At 39.0% G+C, this 22,061-nt stretch overlaps 1 protein-coding gene across 4 annotated transcripts; it reads left to right on the top strand.

Moving 5' to 3' along the window:
- Window positions 1-47: 47 nt before the first annotated feature.
- On the top strand, window positions 48-16,858 carry FBXO9 (F-box protein 9). 4 transcript variants are annotated; one of them, XM_031610863.2, is made up of 14 exons: window positions 188-326; window positions 3,435-3,512; window positions 4,364-4,522; window positions 5,129-5,186; window positions 6,818-6,917; window positions 8,054-8,184; window positions 10,747-10,861; window positions 12,092-12,210; window positions 12,600-12,690; window positions 13,639-13,734; window positions 14,481-14,574; window positions 15,205-15,359; window positions 16,289-16,437; window positions 16,646-16,858. In XM_031610863.2, exons 1-13 carry the CDS (start codon window positions 324-326, stop codon window positions 16,395-16,397), a joined length of 1,308 nt encoding a protein of 435 aa, XP_031466723.1. In that variant the 5' UTR covers window positions 188-323; the 3' UTR covers window positions 16,398-16,437; window positions 16,646-16,858. The 4 variants fall into 4 exon arrangements, with proteins under 4 accessions (XP_031466726.1, XP_031466723.1, XP_031466724.1 ...); XM_031610866.2 differs by having other exon boundaries at window positions 48-326; window positions 3,439-3,512; window positions 16,289-16,858; XM_031610864.2 differs by having other exon boundaries at window positions 6,839-6,917; window positions 16,289-16,858.
- Window positions 16,859-22,061: the final 5,203 nt, after the last annotated feature.

Genomic DNA, 22,061 nt, shown 5'->3' with positions numbered 1-22,061 from the left:
GAGAGGCGCGGTGGGCGTGGTGCGCCCTGCGGGGCGGGTGCTCTCAGCCCGCGGCCGGCGCCTCGCAGCGGCCCGCGCGTCGGGCGGCGCTTCGGCCCCGCGGGTTCGTCCGCCCGCCCGCCCGTGTCCGCCGCTCGCGCTCCGCCTGCCCCTCACTCGCCGGGAAGATGGCTGCCGTACGCCGGGCCCGCAGTTACTCCCGCTGCGTGGTGCGCTTCTCCGACCGAGAACTCTGCTAATTTCCCCCGCGGGGACGACGCGCGGGCCGAGCGGGGGGGACGAAGGCCCCCGGGACGGGACGGCGCCGCCCGAGCGCCGGCAGCATGGTGAGCGGCGGGGACCTGCGGGCGGGGGGAACGGCCCGGCCCGGCCCGACCCGCCGCTGGGTGCTGCCCTGCCCGCCGCGGGGCCCGCCCGGCCGCGCCGCCCGGAGCTGCCCTGCCTTCCCCGTCCTGCCACGCAGTGCCGCCTGGGCTCCTCGCGCGGCGTTTGCCGTTGAGCGTCGCGGCGGTGCTGGGTTCGGTTCCGCCCTTCTGACGGCACCTCTGCGGTGAGCTCAGGTGTCTGAGATCGCAGCCCCGGTCCTCGAGGGCACCCGGAACCCTTTGGTGTCGTTCGGGAGCTCTTGAAACTCCTTGCCGCTGTGTCTGAAACTTACTTTTGAACACAGCGTTGATTTTTACCACGTAGAGAGGAGAAATGGAGTTACGTCCTCGTTCCCTTACGAACCAGCTAGCCGTCAGACCTGTTTTGCAGTGTCATCTGTGGGATGGACGCATACAACTGCCGTGCAGCCCCGCTCAGCCGCGGCAGCCAGCCTTGAGCTGGTTCTGATCGCAGCTTTACTTTGCTGGAGCAAGGATCTGAAATACTGAGTTGTAGCGTTGAGTCCTTAGGAAGCGTCCGTGAGCTCTGAGGAAAGCAGCATGCAATTACTGACTGCAAGGGTTAATACTGACCTGTGCAAATAAGCTGGTCTTGTGTTTTGCAAGCGTTTTCTAAAGCTTTGCAAACAAATTGGAATTGAACAGGCTCGGCTGACTCCTTTTTAGAGGTCGCTGTCTAGCTCAGACATTTGCTGCTTCCACACTGACCTTTTGGTTGCTTGATTTGCTACTGCTTTTCTCATGGAAAAACCACTTGAGCTGATCAGCATAGGGTGAGGATGGCTCACCTTTTAAGCAGGATAGAGTCGCTGAGCTGTTAGATGTGACAGCTGACAGGTTGCAGAAGGAAGGCCGGTGGCATAAAGATGAACAGGATGGAATTTTTTAACTGAGCAGTAGCTGCAGTACAGTATTCCGTGAGCTTCAGAAACTAGAACTGTAGCTTACGTTTTGTCAGAGTAGTCTGAAGGAGCTAAGTTTTACATGCCTTACATACGGTCCCAAGTGCTGCCTGTGTGCTGATGCTTGCTTTAGCAGTACCCGAGCATTCATTCATATGTATTAGCAAAACCATAGGGGTTTTGCAGGTCAAATAAATAGCAGAAAGGTTGTTAGTAGAGACCAGTTAACCATGCAGTTGCAATGAGAACTAATTGCTTTACTGGTAAGTGTGGAGAAATTGTTGCATGTGCTGCCACTGCTTCCTGCAGACAAAGCTATCATGAAACTTCAGCTCATGTATAACAACAGCATAGAGGAAGTAGCAACAAAAGTCAAATGGTGGTTATAATGAGCCTTGTAATGCTCAAAGTTGTTACGTTTTACTCTAGGACTCTATAGCATGTTGTATTTTTTGTTTGGATTGAGAACATGCTGAAGTTTCGAAGAGCATCTAAAATGATTAGAAGCAGTTGGTGCAGAACTGGGAAAGGTTTTTGACTGCAATGGAGGAGACATAGGTTGGCTGGAGTAGAAACAACAGGAAGGAAAGCGAGACTCCTGAATGGTTACTGAAACTAAGTCTGTGAGTGCTAGGTGGACTTCAGCCAGCTTCAAAACCTAAGTAATCCCAATTCTTACCACAGCTTGTCTTAAAATTTATGTGCAAACTTCACAGGTTAATGCTTTTAATGGGTGCACCTTTATACACACTAAGATAGCGTGTTGATCTGGTTTAGAAATAGCTCTATCAGTCTCTGCATTTTGCAGATAAAACCAGACCTGCTCTGCCCAGGCTGAGTTGACTGGGCATAATTCAGCTGCACGTCAGAAGCCTTATATTCACGCTCTGCACAGGCAGAAATAGGTCCTCCTTGTGTCACCACAGTGCTGCAATAGTGCCCTTACCAGACATTGATTTCAGAGCTAACTTCCTATCCTGCTGTCTCTGTCCAGCATGGATGTAATCCCTGTGTGCTGCATTGCTGTTGCAGTAGGACAGCTTCAGCTCCTACAGCAGGAGCTGCCTCCAGTCAAATTCTAAGTTACTACTTGCTCACTTGTATCTCTTCTGCTGCTTTGGAACACTGCTGTTTACCCGTTTCCTCCTCTGAAAAATCTTTGGTGTTAGGGTTTGTTTATTTTTGATGGTGGCTTTGTCACTGATGCTCAGAGCTTGTTTAATTTTAACAAGGCCCTTGTTAGGTTGAAGGTCTTATTTAAAGTCTTATTTGTTTAACTTATCTCATAGCAGTATTGTAAATGAAACCAGCTGTCACACTCTCATGCTAGCTTCTTCACTGCTTTTACATTAAGGTGGCTTCTGTATATCACAGAATCATAGAATGGCCTGGGCTGAAAGGGACCATAGAGATGATCTAGTTTCAACCCCCCAGCTACGTGCAGGGTCGCCAACCACCAGACCAGCTTCCCAGAGCCACATCCAACCTGGCCTTGAATGCCTCCAGGGATGGGGCATCCACAACATCCTTGGGCAACCTGTTCCAGTGCATCACCACCCTCTGAGTGAAAATTTTGTATTGTATACGGTGTATATTTTCATATGTAGTTTTTTGAGATTGCCCAGAGTGTCCCATAATGTTCATAAAATAGCTGTTTTCTTCTCTAAGAAATAATCTTTTCATTCTTTCCTGAATAGTAAAGAAATCAAAACTGTTGGTTACCTTTACAATGAGAAGATAGTGATTGATCTTTAATTTCTTACATGAATTTCTTACTACTGTGTAGTACTAAAGCTTTGATTCTGTGTCTTGAGCCCTGGGTGTTCTTAACTGGGTACTGTGGCAGTGTGCTGATGTATGTGTGTCTTAATATGGTTAGTCTGTATTGGGTTGATATGGCTGAAGTGCAAAACATTTCATTGAGTTAACAGGGAAGTGCAGACAACACCAGTTGATTTAAGATGAAGTTTAATCATCAGTTAAGACTGATCAGGTGGAAGTGCAGGTAGGGTGGGGGAGGGAAGGAGGTGTTTGGTTCTTGTGTGTGGTGGTGTGGTTTTTTCTTATGAGTATCTGTAATGACTGTGCATTATGAAGGTTCTGCTGGGACTTGGCAGACTAATCACACTGGACCATTCTCTACTAGGCAGAAGCTGAAGAAGATTGTCACTCTGATATGGTAAGAACTGATGACACTGAAAGATCTGGTGAAGCAAACCTTCAGGTACGTCTCGTATGCTGGTGTTTTATCACAAACACAGCACTGCTGTGATTTAAGCCGTGCTGCTAATGCTCGTTTGGTTACCATGTATTTGTTGATCTGATGTGCTTAATCTCTCTGCCCCTCCAAAAGTGAAGTAGTTTAGTTGAATTTTGCATTGTGTGTTCCAAGAGTGTGAGTCAGTTGTAAGTAGTCTGTACAGATGAAAGTTTGTGTCAGATTTGGAATTTCTTTGAAGATAGAAATCGGACAGCAATTTCTGTATGGATTAAACTCAGGTTTAATTTGTCTCTTTGTTCTGGAGTAGGAAGTTGATAAAAGCAGTCTGATAGAAAAGCACATTTGCTTACATTACTTGCTTTCTATGTAGTTGTTCTCCAGGAGCCTTGACAGTTGCAACATTTAAAGCATAACTTCAAAAATGCTAGAAAAACACATGGCAAAAATGACTTGTCTTGTTTTACAGAACATAGCAGTTCATTTTAAGAAGAGAAAGGATGTAGGGCCTCAAGTGTACTTTATTCCAAATGGCAGTCTTGATTTTTATGAAGTTTAGTATGCTTATGTATGAAAATTAGCTAAATTCTACATTTTAATTTAAAGAGCTTTTCTTCTGACGTGGACAGTCCAGATAAAGGCATTTGTTATTGAATTATATTGAACAAATGTATGTGTACTTAAAACAAAAAACTTAAAACAGAATGATGGCTAATTCTCCATGTCTAAATTGACTTTAGGACTTGTATAAAGCATAATTTTGATTTCTCTTTTGGGTTAGTATTATATCATCTCTGATTGGAAGATCTACTGTCTGAATATGTGGTACTAAATCAGAACGTAATGGACTCTTTTAGGCAGAGCTGCAGATGTTCAGAGCTCAGTGGATGTTTGAGCTTGCCCCAGGTGTGAGTTCTAGTGGGTTGGAACCTCTGCCATGCAGAACATCATCAAGAGGACCTGGAGTAAAGTCTGTAGATACCAGAGGGAAACAGGAGATAGCAAAAGAGGAAAAGGTACAAGAAATACATGTTTTCTGGACCAGTGTCGTGTTGCATTTTCTCCTTATTTTTTCAATTATATTTCAATAATCATCTTTATTTCCTAAGATGAGGTTTAGCATAGACTATTTTTGGCTTCTTTCCACCTGCTCAGTTCCTTTTGGGAGTGGATAGCTGTTTTTGCAAAGCTACAAAGCTTTGCAAGGCATTGTCTTAGTTGCAAGTCAAACCCCTGTTTTAAGGGAGTCAAACTACTGAAAAGAATATAACCTTTCAGACAGTGAGTCATAGTGGGAGTACTGCGATCCTGTTAGAATTAGTTCTGTTAATTTTGTATGCTTTTATGTACCTCTAGCATCATTCTGTGATCTGGGTTAATGGTGCTTTTTAACTCTTTTATAACCTGTCTGGATCATCTTCTTCCTTTAAAAAATGACATGGAGAGATTGTTGTTTGGCAATTTGTTTCCACTTGAATATGTCTTGACATTTTATTGATGGAGGTATTTCATTCATCTCATTTGTAGAATACAGAATACATAAGATGAAAATAATTCTAAGTCAAAAGAAGTTGCACTTGTATTTGTAATGAACTTAAGAAGTGTTCTGTGTGATTGTGCAGGCAAAAGAACTTTTCCTGAAAGCAGTGGAAGAAGAGCAAAATGGGGCCCTTTATGAAGGTAATGTGGAAGTCTACAGTGAATGCCCCTACTGCAGAATAACAGACTAATTTCTGTGCAAAACTGCATGGTAACATTGATCTTAAACTGAAGGCTAATTGTAATCTGAGAGCTCAATTATTTGGATAAGCAAACAAACAGGGTATGAAAGGAATCATTATATCACAGATCTACGGTTGAGGTGAAGCTAAAGGGCGTTCAAGGAAAGAATTTCTAGCTTTCAGACAAAATGTGAGAGTATTTTGAAATGTAACAGCTTTGCACTGAATTTAACACACTCTTTCTCATTTGAATTTTATTTGTGACCTCAAAAACCAAAACCTCCTACACATACATTCTTATGAGACCTCAGTAACAAGGCCCTGCACTAGACACAGATACCTGAGTGTGTGTTGGGACATCTGTTCCCAGACCATGCTTCTATTTGCTGACCTGGCCCAGTTCACCAGAACCCAGTGACATTTTAAGCCTGCTTCTGAAATGTGCTGATAGCTGACATTTGTGAGGCAGTCATGTGAAGCAGCTTCTTCCATGTTCAAGTGCATTGCAGGCCTGGCTGTGAGATCAAATGTTGAAGTTGAGACAGATCTGTTCAGCTGAGGCTGCTGGTGTTCCTCATCCTCACCAAAGGCCACTACTTGTCAGTCAGCAGCGCTGGTGTGTGCTCAAGGAAATAAGAATGCTTATTAGCCCCAAACTCAGGCTTCTCAAATTGATTAGTGTAACCAAAGTCACTGTTAGTTAGGTGTCGAGAGGGAGAATAGCCATCTTGCCACAGGTTGGGAATCATCATGTGAGAATATAGAAAGACATATAAATACATACATGATCTTAATACCAGTGCTCTTCCTTTGCCTATTCCACTACTCAGTATTTATAGCATCTTTGGAGTGCTAAAGGCAGACATGCTTTGTCCGAGTGCTGGATGAAGTCCCACCTGTCATTTTTCCTTTAGCATGCCATAAGCTTTTGTTAGCTACATAACTTTTTTGGACTGGCTGCTTTCCCCCAGTCAGGTTCCTCATTCTCAGTGTTCTGAGTGGCTCACTCCTGTGCCTGCTCTAGTTTCCATGGTTGTACCACAGCAATGTTTGGTTTGTATCTCTTGTAGTTTTTTAAACATACAACAGTTTTTTGGCTTTTTTACTGTTGTAATGTTACATAGAGCTGAAGTGCCTGCAGTGTAATGGATATGTAACATATGCTTGCATCTTCTTTTGTACTCTCTTTCACATTCCTTTTGGTTATTTAAGACAGTAATGCCTAAAATCTTTTTGGCTTCTTGGAAAAATCTGTGCAACAAATGAAAACAAGACATGGTAGCATTTTGCTGTAAAATTTTATATACTCCAAAACTGATAATTACTGTTATTTTTTTTAGCAGTAGGTAAATTTGTGAAAGCTGAAACATGTGAGATCTTTGTTCTGAAAAAGTATATGAAGCTTTTTTTTGGACAGTGATTTGTTTGTCTTCTGACAGGGTTTAAATTCAGTACAGTTGAAGCTTACGCAAAGGAGTTTTCCACTTTTTTTTTAGCACTTTTGGTTGAAGTAATCTCTGATAAAATCTTTGCTTTGATAAGTTGGTGTAGGCATCAGACTTGTTTAAGTGCTAAAGATTTTGTTTTCAGCCATCAAGTTTTATCGCCTAGCCATGCAGCTTGTCCCTGACATCGAGTTTAAGATCGCCTATACGCGCTCCCCAGATGGTGATGGAGTTGGAAAGCGGTGGTAAGTGTGAAAATTCACTAACTGACTACATAAGTATTGAGAGCTGAGAAAACAATTCACAGTATGCCTTGTAGCTACTGGGACTCTGTGTCTTAGTCTTCAAAATAAAGGAGGGTTTCAGTTTCATATCTTATGGATTTAGTTACAACAGGCCCAAACATAATTTCTTCCCCAGTATATTTTAAAACCCATTGGTATGTTTCCTTGCTTCTGGTAGGGCTTTATGTTCTCAGCTCATTCTATTAAGTTTGCTTAGTGTAGATATTTAAAAAGTCGCTGAAAGATCATTGAGAAGTCTGTGTCCCAAGACAGGGAAAGGAAGGTATTTTTTTAAATGAGATCAAGGAGAATTGTATGGTTTGTGGTTACTTGGTGCAGGCAAACCTGCTTCTTTTGAAGGATTATGCTATGATATACAACTTACATCTAATTATATATGTATTTGAATGTAGTAATGTTATCTTTGTGATCCTTCAAGTTTACTGATAAGTAGTAAGCATAGTTTTTCTATCCTGGCCTTCTTTAACTTTCTCCTGAAGTATTTTAAATCTAAGTTGGTAAGAAGTAGTTTTCCCAGAAGAAAATTTTCCTTATTGGGAAGCACCACTAGGGGTCACTCTTCAGTGAATAAAGCAGACGTAGAAATAAGTAAATAATCCTTCCTTGTCTGCCGTACTTTACAATGTGAGAGGTATTAGTGAATATTACATTCCATCAGTGATAATAATTTATTCCCTGCTTATGTTAGACAAATATAAGGAATAGGATTTGTCTTTCTGTGGGAGCAAGCAATCCTTCAGTGACTTGGCTTAAAAGAGGGAACTGTGAACTCTCAAATCTGAAAAGAGTCTGGGAATTGAAATTAAAGGGAAAAAAGAGGCTGTTACTCTCATACAGTCATTAAGGTTGAAAAAAAATCCCTAAAATGAAGTCCAACTATCAGCCCAGCAACACCATGCATGCTCTCAGATGGTTTCCAGCAAAATCTAAATGAACTTGAAAGCATTGCTGTATCTGTTTATTGTATGATAAAATGAGATTGCTTTAATATTGAAGACAGAAGATTGATGCCAGGGTAGGGACATTTGTTGTTATGTTCTGTTCAATATCACAGTATTGGCATTTCCCTTTTCTAGTGTTGAGGATAACGAAGAGGATGGCAAAATGGCTGATCTCCTGTCAGATTTCCAGCAACAGTTAACTCTTCAGGAATCTTCTGTCAAACTTTGTCAGCCTGAGCTTGATGTCAACCAGACCCATATCTCAGGTATGAGTTAAGATGGACTGTAAATGTTCAGAGGAAGAAATTCTAGGGATGCTTCACTGACTTTTTGAAAAACAGTTATCTATTTCATTCTGAAGCTACTTTTAAATAAATAAACACAGTATCTCTTACCTTTATAATTAGATGTGAAGCCACGCATGACAAACTTGTCTTAATCCCAAGCTTTTGTACGTAGTGCTTCTAGTACAGTTTTTCAGGATAAAGAGAGTACTGCTTCAGTAGTAATTTCCAGAAACAAACTTACTTCAGTAAGTTGTTTCTACTTCGACATACTGCATTTGTTTGTGGATTTTCTTTGTTCATTTTTTTTAGTTTGCACCTATTTTTTCTAATTGTAAAGAGTAAGAAGAAGGAGACAATTATTTTGTGAAGAAATATACTTGTGTGTTTTGTGTTTTTATCTGTATCAGATTCTTTACAGCAAATGCTTTCAGGCTCAGCTAAACCACATAACAGTTAGAAAGGCTTTTGAAGGTTAATGATTTTCAGTGCTTCAACTGCAGGATAGTTGCAGGATAGTTCCTTAGACTTCCTTAGGAGTTACAAATTGTAGAAAGTGTGTATAAGTTTAGAACTCTCTTAAAATCAGATGCCTCCAAAACATATGCATTTTTGTACCCACAGTTATCAGTTGCTCTTGGAAATCTGTTCTGCTTAAGGAAAAATAAACAAATATACCAATCTGTTCAAGTCAAAACATAAAATGGGATTTCTTATTTCTAACGAGTGTGGCACTGTATGCTTGGGAACACAGTTTTTTTTTTTTTTTTTTTTTTTTCAAGTAAAGTCAAGGTATTGTAGATCATTACTATAAAATGATCTCAGGACATGTCATTTTTTAGCATTGATCTTAATCTCTTTCTACTTTTATTATTTCACTTCCTGGCAGTCCTGTGTTGCATTATCTCCCTTATCTGTGTTTTGTGGTACAGTGAAAACTATTAAAAGTGATGTCTGCTGCAGAAGTTAGTAGGCTGGAGAGGATGCCTGTTAATCATCGTAGTAGTACAGTAGTCACAGATTTCAGTACTTAAGGGAAAATTGAAACATGAAGCACTGTGTTTAAAGCAACCAATTCCCATTCTTCTCTTATATTTTGCATTTTATTAGCACTCATCATCTTATAATACTGATTAACTTTAGTATAGGACAGGGTTAGTCCTCTGTCATATAACAGAAAAGGTGAAGGAAAGTGTAAGTTCATTCATTAGGAAGTGACTTTCCATTGTATGTTGGGGTTTTTTTTGTTGTTGTTACATGGGTAAAGCTTAGGACTCAACCATTCTTCACCAGAAATATTGTCCTACAGGGTGTGCCCAGTATTTGAAACTGGGTCTTAACAATCCCCAGTTCACTAGAGACTTGGAAATGTTGGTGATAAGAGATAATCAAAGGCTTTGACTGGTGAATGGAAAATGTATACCTGTTAGTGCTGCTAACAATGTTAAGCCTTTCTATCTCCTTTATCTACTGATGAGCTCATAAATGGCCTGAAACTGTTTTGTCCCTTGAAGGGACATACATCTGCACAATTTTTGTTTATAAGTGGACTGTGAATTTAATGATATATGATTTAATGTGAGTACTCTGTAGTGAAACATATAATTAATTCAGATTCATACAGTGAATAAATTCACTAAACCACAGTCTCTACCCTGGTATTTACAGCTGGTTACTGTTTAACGTACCTTTGTACTTCACTTATTTTCTTCATTTGATCTCAAAGTGGTTATACTGAATAAAGTGATTGAGTGGATGTGGTATTACAGGTCAAGCCATAGGCACCAGAAAGCAGCACTTGTTGAAAGTAAGTGAAGTGTAATTCCTGATGATAGAAGATTAGTACACAAGATTTTATACAACCAAAATAGAGAGCTCAGGAAGGCAGCAAGTTATGAGAGAGAATTTTAGGTTCATTTCCTAGGGCATTTTTACTGAATTTCTAGTTCTAAGAAAAGTATCGTATGATCTTTTGAAGCTTTGATGATGATTCTGTCATTGTCTTGTATTACATTTTAAAAAATTTTTAAACACAGCAATAACATTTTTGATCACTGGACCTGTACCACAAAATATACAGTGGTATAATTCAAATTTTACAGTGGATAGGTTGTTCTTAGGATCTTCTCTCCAATGCTAAACCTGATCTGAGGTTGTGATATAGAAGTATAGCATGTACTATAATGTTACACCTTATGTCAGTTTGAAGAAAACGTAGATTTACGGACGCTGTGTTTGTGCAGTGTGTATGTGGAATTTTTGGCATGACACCTTAGAGTTGTAGCATTAGACAATGGATATGTATTGTTTTACCATAATTCACTTAACTCTTGATTTTTTTTTTTCATTCTCATTGTTACTTTTTTCTAATGCATAATCATTTCCTTATTAAAGATGTTTTCGATAGCTTCCTTGGCATCTGACTAGTGTGTGGAAATGTAGGTTTTTTTTTTTTGTGGAAAGTCAAAACATCAGTTACTGAATTATAGATAAAGTGTTGATTTACACACCAGCATCTAACAAGAAATTCTGTTCTATTTGCAGCGTTGCCTCTGGAGGTATTAATGTACATTTTTCGATGGGTGGTTTCGAGTGACTTGGACCTGAGATCATTAGAGCAATTATCTCTTGTTTGTCGAGGATTTTACATTTGTGCCAGGTATTGTAAATAAGTTACCTAGAGTGAAGCTTCTCTCTGTTCTAGGAAAGAGAAAAAGAACTTCATTTTTTGTTTTTTTTTTTATGCACAAGACTTTGTAGACTCTATGTACAGGTAGATGTTAAATCCATATAACAAAATTTTCTGTATTGGAAAAGTTGGGTTGTTGGGTTTTTTTGGTTTTGCATTTAGGCCACTAATATGTAGGACCATGTTATGCTTTTTCTTCCCAAGGAAAGTCCTATGTTACGTTCCTCACAGTGCTCACCAACTTTATAGGGTATGTCAGTAATAAGTATCTCACAATGGCTACTCTGAAAGTAATGCCTCTTATGTCATGGGCCAGCACAACATCCAAAATAAGAGGCAGATGTTGGTAGTATGGCAGTAGAAGGTGAACCTCGTGCCAGTATCCTCTTCCATTTTATTGCCATGTGACAGATGGCAGCAGAGGAGCAGCCTGACAAAACGGTGTCTGACATGGAAGTGCCTACAAAGCAAAGATGTGACATAGAATTCCTCCATGAGGAAAAAATGGCACCCACTGACATTCATCAGCACATGCTGAACACTCGTGGAGATGAAACAGTGGATGTGAGTACAGTGAAGGCGTGAGTGGTGTGTTTCAGCATTGATGACAGTGACATGAAAGACAAGCCACATGTCTGGATGGCCATGAAAATATTTACTACAACATGCAGGCTTGCAGGCTCCTGTTCATCACTGGTGAAAATGCATACCTAATAGTGATGACTACATGGAAAAAAGGTTTTGTAGTTGAGAATTTCCTCTATCAGATAGTTTTTTTGTGTTCTGCTGCAGTTTCCATGGAAATAAATAAAAGGCCTTATATTCAGAAGAACCTAAGTACTTCACTGTTGTAAAATTTGCTAAAAGTCTTATTTATTCTGCCTTATTTGAAAAAGTTGCAGAAGCTCCCAAACAGTGCTTCTTGCGTTGTCAGGCTGTTCAAGTGTTGTTGTGTACTTGGCTGAAAATCACATTATGTTGGGTTTTCCAGGGAGGAGGAAATGGCTTTCAGGTGCCCAAGGATTTGGGCAATTAATGATTCCAAGTTATGCTACAGTATGAGCAACAGGAGTTCAGGAGTGTTTCTTTAAATTGCATCCAAACAAATAATGGAGTTTGTTGCTCTAATATGTAAAAGATAATGTTTGCAGGAAAGTTTTGAGTTAAGAGTTTCGCTTTTTTCCCCTCGTTTTTTTCCAGAGATCCTGAAATCTGGCATCAAGTCTGTTTGAAAGTATGGGGCAGGAGCTGCAATAAACTGGTTCCATATTCCTCCTGGAGGGAAATGTTTTTGGAAAGGCCTCGTGTTCGATTTGATGGTGAGGTTTACTTCTGGAAACATCGCACGTAATTGTGACAGAGGCAATCAGATGGGTTTTGTGTTTATGATGTTGTTAGACGTATTCTGAATTTATTGAGACTGCCTGGATGTGATCCTGGGCAACCTGCTGTAGGTGTTGCTACTTGAATATGGGATTTGGACTGGGTGATCTCCAGAGGTGTCTGCCAAACTCAGCTATTCTGTGATTCTGAATTGGGCTTTTGAATCTGTAGACTATCTGTAAAGACAAGAGGGCAGGTCTAGGGGACCGAAATAAAAACTTCTGTGCATTTAAGTTACTAAAACTCAAAAGTTTTTGGATTATCAGTTTATCTTATTTTATATACTTCATTTTTGTTCATATACTTATTTCCTTCATTTCTACAGGTGTATATATCAGCAAGACAACATACATACGCCAAGGAGAACAATCTCTTGATGGTTTCTATAGAGCGTGGCACCAAGTGGAATATTACAGGTAGAACTGTAGTACAATGAGTGAGTGAAATGTTTCTCTCTCTTAAGTTCTTGAAATCCAGCCCTTGATATCACAAACATTAATCAGCCTGTAAATCCTGGTGGAAAATTACTCTGTGTAAAGCTATATGTAAATATTTTGAGAATAGGCCTTAAGAAAGGGGATTTATTGCAATAATTAGAGATGAGTTTAGGAACATATTTCATCTTCAGTTATACTGTTTCTTGTGAATAAGAATTAAACAATAATAATGCTATCAATCATACACAGATTTCTTCCCCAAGGTTTTTTGCTTTAAATTTCTGAAATAATAGTACTTTTTAGGTAAAGGAAAACAAGTGATTATACAAGAATTGTTTTTTAACTCATTTTTAACCAGTTGTAAGTAATCAAGAGGCTGGGCTTTCTCAGTGTTCTGTAAATACCTTGCCATTTGTTCCTCTGGCTGTTTTTCTGTTGTCCTTCATCCTGCTTTTCACCAGACTTTTGTGCTGTTCTGTCCCTTCTGAGGCTGGAAATGTTAATAGAAATTGTTGAATCTCTTGGCTATTTATAGTGTCTCACAAAAATTGAGGTGGTATCTGAGTAGTGTAAAAGTTGATCAGATCCTGGAACTTGAAAAAGACCATATGACATTGTCCATTCAGTCCCAACATTGTAATTGAGAGTTTACCGTATTTGTCTAAAAGCATGCTGGGGGAGAAACTTATCCAAGGTCAGGTTTGATTCAGGATAGCCTGTTTGCTTTGTTGAGAAGTGGCAGAATTTTTCTTTTTGCATAATTCTTCATACCTTGATCTTTTAACCTTCAAAGCTATATTTTTTCCAATGTCTTCTGGTGTATTGTATGAAAAAATAAGCTTTCAAATCCTATTTCCTATAAAGTTTCATATTCTTCTGTGATTTAAGATAAATCTACACTGATATTGTGTGATTTTATTTTTTCAGGTATTTGAGATTCTTTCCAGATGGTCAAGTTATGATGCTTACAACGCCTGAAGATCCGCAATCTATTGTTCCTCGCTTACGGACTAAAAATACAAGGTTTGTGAAATAAAATACTGATTTGTACTTTTCTCATTGCTTTTTACCTGGCAATTTCTGTTTGCTTTTTTCTCTAACTCTGTATTTGTGCTTAGCAAAATGAGGATAAAACTGTAACAATGTTCTTGTTGTATGAGAGCAACTGAGAACTGCAAAAGGTTTTGATCTTCATGCCAAGATAGCTTTCATTTTGAACTCCTGGTATTGTATTTAGATTTCCTTTCAGACTATTTGATTTTAAGCTTAGAAACGAAGTAGACAGAAGAGTACTGAAATCACCAATCTAACAACATATGTTCTTTTAAAGATACTATTTAGTTATTACTTGCTTTCTTGCACTGACTGCATGGAGGAATGGAAAGGCTCTGGTGGGATTTGACTGAATTATTGCTCGATTTCTTGGTGATGTTTGCATGAATTTAAAAAAATACAGATAGCTGTTTGGAATGTCAGAACAGGCTTGAGCTGTTCACCAGAAATCTGAAAATATTTAACAGTACACAAGACAGAACAGTAAAGATCAGTTAGTCAGTTCTATGTATGAAAATTTAAAAGCATTTTTCCAAAATGTTTTCATCATTTCATAACATCAGTGAGCTTGGTATTTATTGAATGCAAATAATGATATGTTTCCTTGATTATGACATACATTCTTCTCTCCATTTCTCATATTTGTGTTAGAAGTTGAAGGCCTATGGACAGCAAACATCTTTGTCCTTTATACTATCCTTCTCTTAACCTTTCAGAATGGATGCGATCTTGCTTGGTCATTATCGCCTTTCCCAGGAAACGGACAATCAAACCAAAGTATTTGCTGTAATAATGAAGAAAAAAGAAGAGGTAAGTTCCTAAATACATTAAAAAAAATAATTTGAGAGGGCTTTTTAGTAAGGTTTTTCTCAATCTGAATATTTTAAGGCACCTGAAATATTTTAAAGCACCATTACAAATGCAAAAAAAGGGTTGAAAAATAAATTTCATGTTGAAAATGTTTTAAAAATAAAGACATAACTAACTGTGGAGATTTATCCTGCCTTTTTAAATCTGTAGTAATCATTATTAAGACAGATAAATACTTGGTTCACATTCAGCAGTGGTTCTTCCCCCTTAGGCTTAATTACTGTTGGTGTTTCTGTTAAGTAGCTTCTAACAAACAGGAAGGCAGAGTGGAAGAAGTCACTTTCTGAAATCAGTTTTTGATTGTGTTTATGTTCCATAGCTTTAAACAAGACTAAATTAGTTAGAAGTGTTACCATACTTTACAGTGAGTTTGCATAATTGGGTGATGTCCTCCATCCTTACCTTTCTGTGAAAACGTCTTCTATAATCAGCATCTAAATTGATGTATTTTCAAGGAAAACCAGCACGCACTTTTGAGGGTTTAACAGTCTGATATCATACTTAGTCCCGATGACAAATGGTTGCACCTTGTGTTCTTTCAGCGTCACAAATCTCTCTTTTTTTGCACAGAAACCTGTTGACTACCACAAATATAGATATTTCCGTCGTGTTCCAGTACAAGAGACAGAACATAGCTTTCATGTAGGACTTCAGTTGTGCTCCAGTGGGCGCCAGACATTCAACAAACTTGTTTGGATACATCATTCTTGTCACATAACTTACAAGTAAGTAAATGCAGAATAAGACCAAGGAGGGATACTTAATTGTAGAAATTAATGTGACTGGAATTTGATGAGGCTTTAACAGAATGTTCTGGGAAGAGTAACTGGTCTTGAATTGATAAACTATAATGAACTTTACTTTAAGAAATCCCAAGATTTTAGTAACTTTTTTCTAATGTTATGGGAAGTATACTGAGTAGTGGAACTGCAGTAGTTTAGACATTTAATGGATTTATGCAGTGCTGGAAAGATACCAGGTTTAAGTTAGGGTTGAGTGACTTCAGTATGATGTCAATAAAAAAGGTGTAGAAAACAAATATTTATTAGGATTTTCTTTTCCTTTGTGAACGTGTAGAAATGCTTTAGAAGATACCATTATGAGAGTCTCTGCACATGGGTGATACAGAGTCTTGTTCAAATTCTGCTTTACCTGTTAGTGTGTTGGTGTCCTTTTGAAACTGGAATAAGGATGAGTATGAAGCAAAGCTAGGAGGACGCATACTTCCTGTTACTGATGTTCAGAAATAGTTGTGGTTTTTTTGGTCGGCTGTTCTTCTTTTGTAAACGTACAAAGTGAGAGCAAAATCTTGTCTGTATTTTGAATTCATGGTTCTAACTGAAACGAAAGGGGATGTTTTACTTCAAGATACGGTGGCTTCAGTGATATCCTGCACTATGTCAAGTTTCAGAACAAGTAATAAAAGCAGAAAGAAGAAGGTGATTTCCTTGTTATTAAAGTTTGCTTGCATAAAAGAGTGTTCTGTGTGGTATGGTCTAGTCAACATTAGCTTGGTTTCAGAATGAGGTGGTGTGCAAGATGCTTACATCCCAACTGCAGTTTGCTGCACATGCTATACTGTGGATCTTGACTGCATAATAGAGTTTTAAACAGCAACTGTTGTCTAATTTAACTTTTGTTGTGCTCTTTGCAGATCAACTGGTGAGACAGCAGTTACTACTTTTGACATCGACAAAATGTACACCCCTTTGTTCTTTGCACGAGTGAAGAGTTACACTGCCTTTTCAGAAAAGCCGCTCTAAGAAACACCTTTTCCTCTCACAAATCATGCATGAATAAAAGGTTGTAGCCAACGAGCACTTAACTTATAAATGTGTATATATTTGGAGTATTTTAAAGTTCCAGGGTTGGGTTTTTTTTTTGAAGGTGTTATTGTTCTCCTTGGTTATGACTGACTGGGGTTTTGTTCTGAGATAAAGCTTCTAAGTGTTAAACACCTTTACTTTGTGACAAGAATTTGGTAACAAAGTTTTTATTCTTTTTTAAACAGATTTTATAAATCAGTCTGCTTAAAATGTGAGTCTTCATCTCCCTGAACATTGATCTGTCCAAAAAGAATTGCCATAGGAAATTCTAATTGCCCGTGGGACAGTGCTTGTGGTCTTGGGTGAAGGCTTGGAATGTGAATGGGAGAAAGTTGTCTTATATTTGTTAAACTGTGTGACTTAAAATAATTTCAAATAAATGTTCTCTTCAAATTAAATTTATTTTGTTTGCCTTCAAGATCTGGCTTTATATCAACATCAACCATAAAAATAAACAATCAAGGGCAGGCAGTCATGAAGTATAACATTTAAGTGCAGAGGTACATCCCCGCCAATGCAGGGATGCCAGTTGATGATAAAAGTAATTTGATCTTGATACGAGTTGGTGGAGCCTGCCTTCTCAACAACGTGGGCATAAAAAGGAGAGGGATATGGGCAGTGAGTAGTAGGATGAGTTGGCAGGGTGCGTGGCTCTGCTTGGGGATTGTCACAGAGCAATGGTAAAATGCTTGTGTGTGCTGCTTGTGCATTGGCAGGGTCTGATTGCACAAGCAGGCAGAGCTCGCTTGAACGTGTTTTTAATGTGTTATAATCCTTCATCTAACCTTGCTACAGATGCTGTAAATCCTTTGAGCATTTGTTGTACTAAGATAAATTTTGAGGCTGCTGTAGATGTTCAGGTGCTGTGTACTGCTAATCATGAAGTGTACCTTGAGATTTGGTGCAGGTACTGTATGCTGCTTCTCCTGCATATATTGCTTGGGGGTGTAGTGCAGACACTGTTATACTGCTTATTATCATATGTGTCTTGGATTCTGAAAGAATTGAAGCTTTTTAGTGTAGTTTTTTTTAAGCCATTCTGCATAATTTACCTTGAACATCTCATTTCAAAGTACTAACCAGGACTCGAGGACTAATGTGTGAAAGAGCTGTGGGAAGAACTATACTTGTTCCATAATTTATAAAGTGTATCTTTGCAAGGAGTTACACGATTAAAATACATCAATAAAACATGATTTTGAACACACAGTCCCTTGCAATTTCTTATTTTGTCAAGAAGTCATTATTTTCATACAGTAAATGATTAGTTAGGAGATACCATGTGTGAAGTACCTGCAGAGGTGCTGTCAGATACCTGAGTTCTGGATAAAGGGTGCTTATAACTAAAACTTTTTGCTTTTCCTAGCTTGTCTAGTAAGACTTTGCCTACAACCCTTGTTTAGCTCATGCCCTTGGACTATAAGGCTGCAGTTGCACTATTACTTCATACAACAGAACAGTTAATTTAGTGTATTATATTCCCATTGTTGAATGGAAGATAGTTGCTTAGAATGTCAGCCTTGTATTTTGAAGATAAGTAACAAAATATTGACAAGTTTGTGAACAGGAAGAAATGTTAGTTGATGATGATAAAGGTCAGATTCTTCCTGCTGAGAAATGTCAAAAGCTTTTCTGCCAAGAACTATAGATGGTACTGATTATTAATCAGTAACCAAATTCAATGTCATTGAGCTGTCCTTTCAGTTCAAAGCCCTTTTTATACAGAGACTTCTAAGCTTCTGGGTTTTTTTTGGTTGGATGGTTGGTTTTTTGTTGTTGTTTTTTTCTTTTCCTGCTTTGGCCATAACTTTGAAAAAAAACAAAAGAAAAACTGCCTAGTAACCTGCTGTAAGTTGAGATTATTATAAATTGAGGTGTAGATTCAGCAAAAGCATCAGGCAATGATTAAGGTTATATGAAATACTTATTCTCCAAGAAAATTATGTGAGCCTCCTGTTGAGACCTAGCTATGACCAATATGCTGCTGCTTTTATGTTTAGCAATATGACAAAGTCAAGCTATTTTGTCTCTTGAAATAGTTTACTGTCAGCAGACACTACTACTGTCTGTTAGTGTGCCACTATTAAAATAGTACTAGTTTCAGCAAAGAAATAGGTGAGAACTTATTATTTCTTCATTCCATGTAGGAATTTTTAATAGTCAAAGGCTTTGATAGCTAGTGGTGCTGTTTTTACAACTGACTTTTATTGTCCTTTTATTTACTACAGAAAGACACTGGTTGGTATAACTGGTTTACTGTGGCAAGTTGTCCTTAGCTGTTTATAGTCATAATTACTTAAATAAAAGAATTGTGTGTGTGTGTGTGTATATATACCTATGCAGTCCTTTTTCCCAAGAGTTTTTTTTTTTTTTTTTTTCATTCTTGTTGTTGGAACATGTTCACTTAAAGCTTTCCTTCCATTTATAAGCGGAGAGAGAAGATGCTCAAATGACCAAATGTTATGCTAATTTGACTCGGTCTAATCACAGATTACACAGGGTCAACAGGTGCTAACATTGGCCTGTAAATGGAAAGGAGAACTGTAAATGGAAAGGAGACTGTGACTCAGTGCTCGTAGCAAATGACCAGCTGTAGACACTTTCCAGATGCTCAGCTCCTGATGTTCTCAATAGGCTTGAGAATCCAGGCAGAATTTCAGAAGCGTATGAGGTTTTTCTTTAAAGGAAGGAAACAATGTAAAGGCTTAAATACATCTTCAGAACAGTCTGGATTGCAGAAATGCAGTTTTGCACGTATTACTTTGGTTTTCCCACATTAGAAATACTAACGCTTCTATCTGATAATCATTCAGTCTAGAGTCAAGCTCTGTCCTTTATGCAATGATGAGAAGGAAGCTTTCTTGGTAATATGACTTGTGTAATGGTTTGCTTGAATGAAACAGTTAACACATTGCCCTATATCTGTTTTTTTCCCCAGAGTTTATCTCCTGAGTCCTTAAAATAGTGTTTAAAACCACAAGGCCTTGATGGCGTTGGATTTGGAAAAGAAGCTAGAGTCCGTTACTGAATGGAAACTTTGGAGATGTATAAAATGGCACTTTCCCTTAGCTAAAACATATTTGAGCTCTGGTGATGTATCCCACTTGAAGGGGTCCAGATACTGCTGTGTGACCATTGTTCAAGGCAGTAAGAAACAGACTGTGAAATTACAATATAATGTTTTTGTGAAACACACACCCTGGGTGTGTAGGTAGAGAAAAGACATGAAATGCAACTAAGATAATGTTCCTACATATCTCAGAACTGACAGCCTTCCAACTGCATGTATTCTGGTATTTTCTGACTATGTAGCACATCTGCTAATTTAGCATCAGAATGTTCTGTGAGGAGTAGCTGGGTAAGTTGCAGCACTAAGAGAATTAAGACGTAAATCCCATCAAATTAAATCACTCTTCAGTGTGGAAAGCCAAGATGAGTAGACGTTTCTTCACACGTTCTTTTTCTGAATGAATGAAAATTCTGCCTGATTTTGTTTGTTTTTGCAAAGGAATTTTCTTGTGGTTTTTGTTGTTGTTGTTTTCTTACCCCTAGAGCAGTGGTACTCTGCGGGTTGTTGAAGCTTAGTAACAAAGATAAGCTTTGGGATGCAGCTTTCTAATGTGCAGGAGAATTATGCTGTTTTGCCATTAGGTGGCATACCACAGTTGAGAGTTTCCATTTGTGCTGAATAATATTTATATTTATTTTCCCTTATAGCTTCTTCAGAAGTTGAGAACATTCCAGCGAAAAGAAAACAAAAAATGCATCAAGCTGTAGGTTTAGCACACTGGGCTTTCAGCTCCTTAAGTTCCTGCCAGTCAGATGCCCATGTAAAACAATGGAATGGGAAACAGGAAAGCTTGCTCTTCAGTGGGCTTTTAAGTGTCTGAATCTGAGTGGAATTTTAAGGCCCAAGTTTGCTTTCACCAGGAGAACAGCTTCCAAATGAGATCCAAGACAGCCAGCATGCTAAATGGGAACATCCTGATGCAATGGAAAATGGTATGCTTTAGAGAAATGCAGTTACAGCACAGCCACTAGAAGGGTATATACTTCCAAAGCAGTGATCATAGTCTCTATCCCTAATGTTCTGTGTCTGTTCAGAGCCCCAGGTTCCTAGCTGGGGACCCTGACTCCTTCGCTCATTCAGACATGCTTTTGGGTGAGAGGTTGGTCATTCTGCCCTGAGGCGTGTGTAACAAATCTATGTGCTGTGGAACAGTTCTTACAAGGAAGGCAGAATGTCCCTACAAAAACACTATAAAACCATCATGTGTGGGCCAGGATGTTGGACTAAATGATCTTAGAGGTCTTTTCCAACCTTAATGACCCTACATGAATGAAACAGGGGAGAGCTGATCCCATGAAATGCATGCAGGAGTGTGTATACCCTCAGCACAGAACTCCCCCCTTTCATGGGGGGAGACCTTAGGCTGCACCACCTGCTGTGTTCAGAAGCAAAAGGCACCAATCCTGTCTGGTGTTTCTAAAGACGATGCTGTGGGCTGTCTCACTGCCAGAGGAATGCAGGAAGCTCCGTCCTCGTCCTCCGTTGTTAAGAAACTAGGTTTACTTGCCTATTAAGGTATGTTTACAGAGGTGCTAGCATCTGTGATACAGCTAGCAGTTGCAGTCATTAAAAAACAAACACAGAATACTGGACCTCTTTCTCATCTTTACCCTAAAATCCAGTATCCTTACCTCCTGACTAACTTCAACTGTGGTCACACAAATACAGTGACTGGTTTTAAAGAACAGGGAGCAGACAGCTTGGGAGTGGTGGGATTCAGGGCCTCACTGTACAGGAAAAGGCACGAACCTCTGCATAATATGAGGGAAATTTGAGAAACATGTATGAAAGTAATAATCAGTTAATGTTTTCATATACTGGGTTTTAGGTTATTTTCTTATCTGACCTATGCTAGTGGCTATGACAACTTCTAGAGCAGCAGTGTCAAAGTATAGACAGAACTTAATCTCTTTAGCACTGTGTTGTGATGTGCAGCCTGAATGGTCAGTCCTGGGCTACCTGCAGTCTGCAGCAGTGCCTGCAGAGCTGCCTCTGCACCTCTGGGGGCTGCTGACCTGTGCTTGGTAAGTAATGTGCAGAGGGTCTGACTGCACCAGGAGATACTTAGTGAAGACTGTATTGAAGCTGAAAGTAAATGATTTTTTTTCCCTGCAAAGCCAAATCGTTCCTTGTACGGGTTAGTATAGGGATGGGTATCATTGGTCTGATTGTTCCTCAAATACTTTTCCATTTTTTCTCAGCAGTATGTAATGTAGCATTAATGCACAGCTCACGTCAGTGGATCCTTCTTGCCCCACTTTAATACTTTTTAGGTGGGAGATACCCAAGGCAAAGACAGCTCCTGTTATGAAACCTTCCAGAAGGCCTCTGAAATTCAGGGTACTTCCCAAAACTTCTGCACTTCATTTTCAGTAAAAGTCAACGTAAAGGTCTTTTATTTGTTGTGGATAATGTGATGTCTGCCTGAAATGACAAATATGAATATAGTGGGTTGGTTCAGTACTGCCTGGAAATTTAATTACAGGGGGAAGAAAATATTGAGTACCTTTAAACTCACCTTGAGTTCACGC

This window comes from Phasianus colchicus, chromosome 2 (assembly GCF_987193195.1).
Source record: "Phasianus colchicus chromosome 2, bPhaCol1.hap1.1, whole genome shotgun sequence".
Lineage (NCBI taxonomy): Eukaryota > Metazoa > Chordata > Aves > Galliformes > Phasianidae > Phasianus > Phasianus colchicus.
Note: the sequence above shows the minus strand (reverse complement) of the source record. Positions and strands in the feature narration are given on the sequence as shown.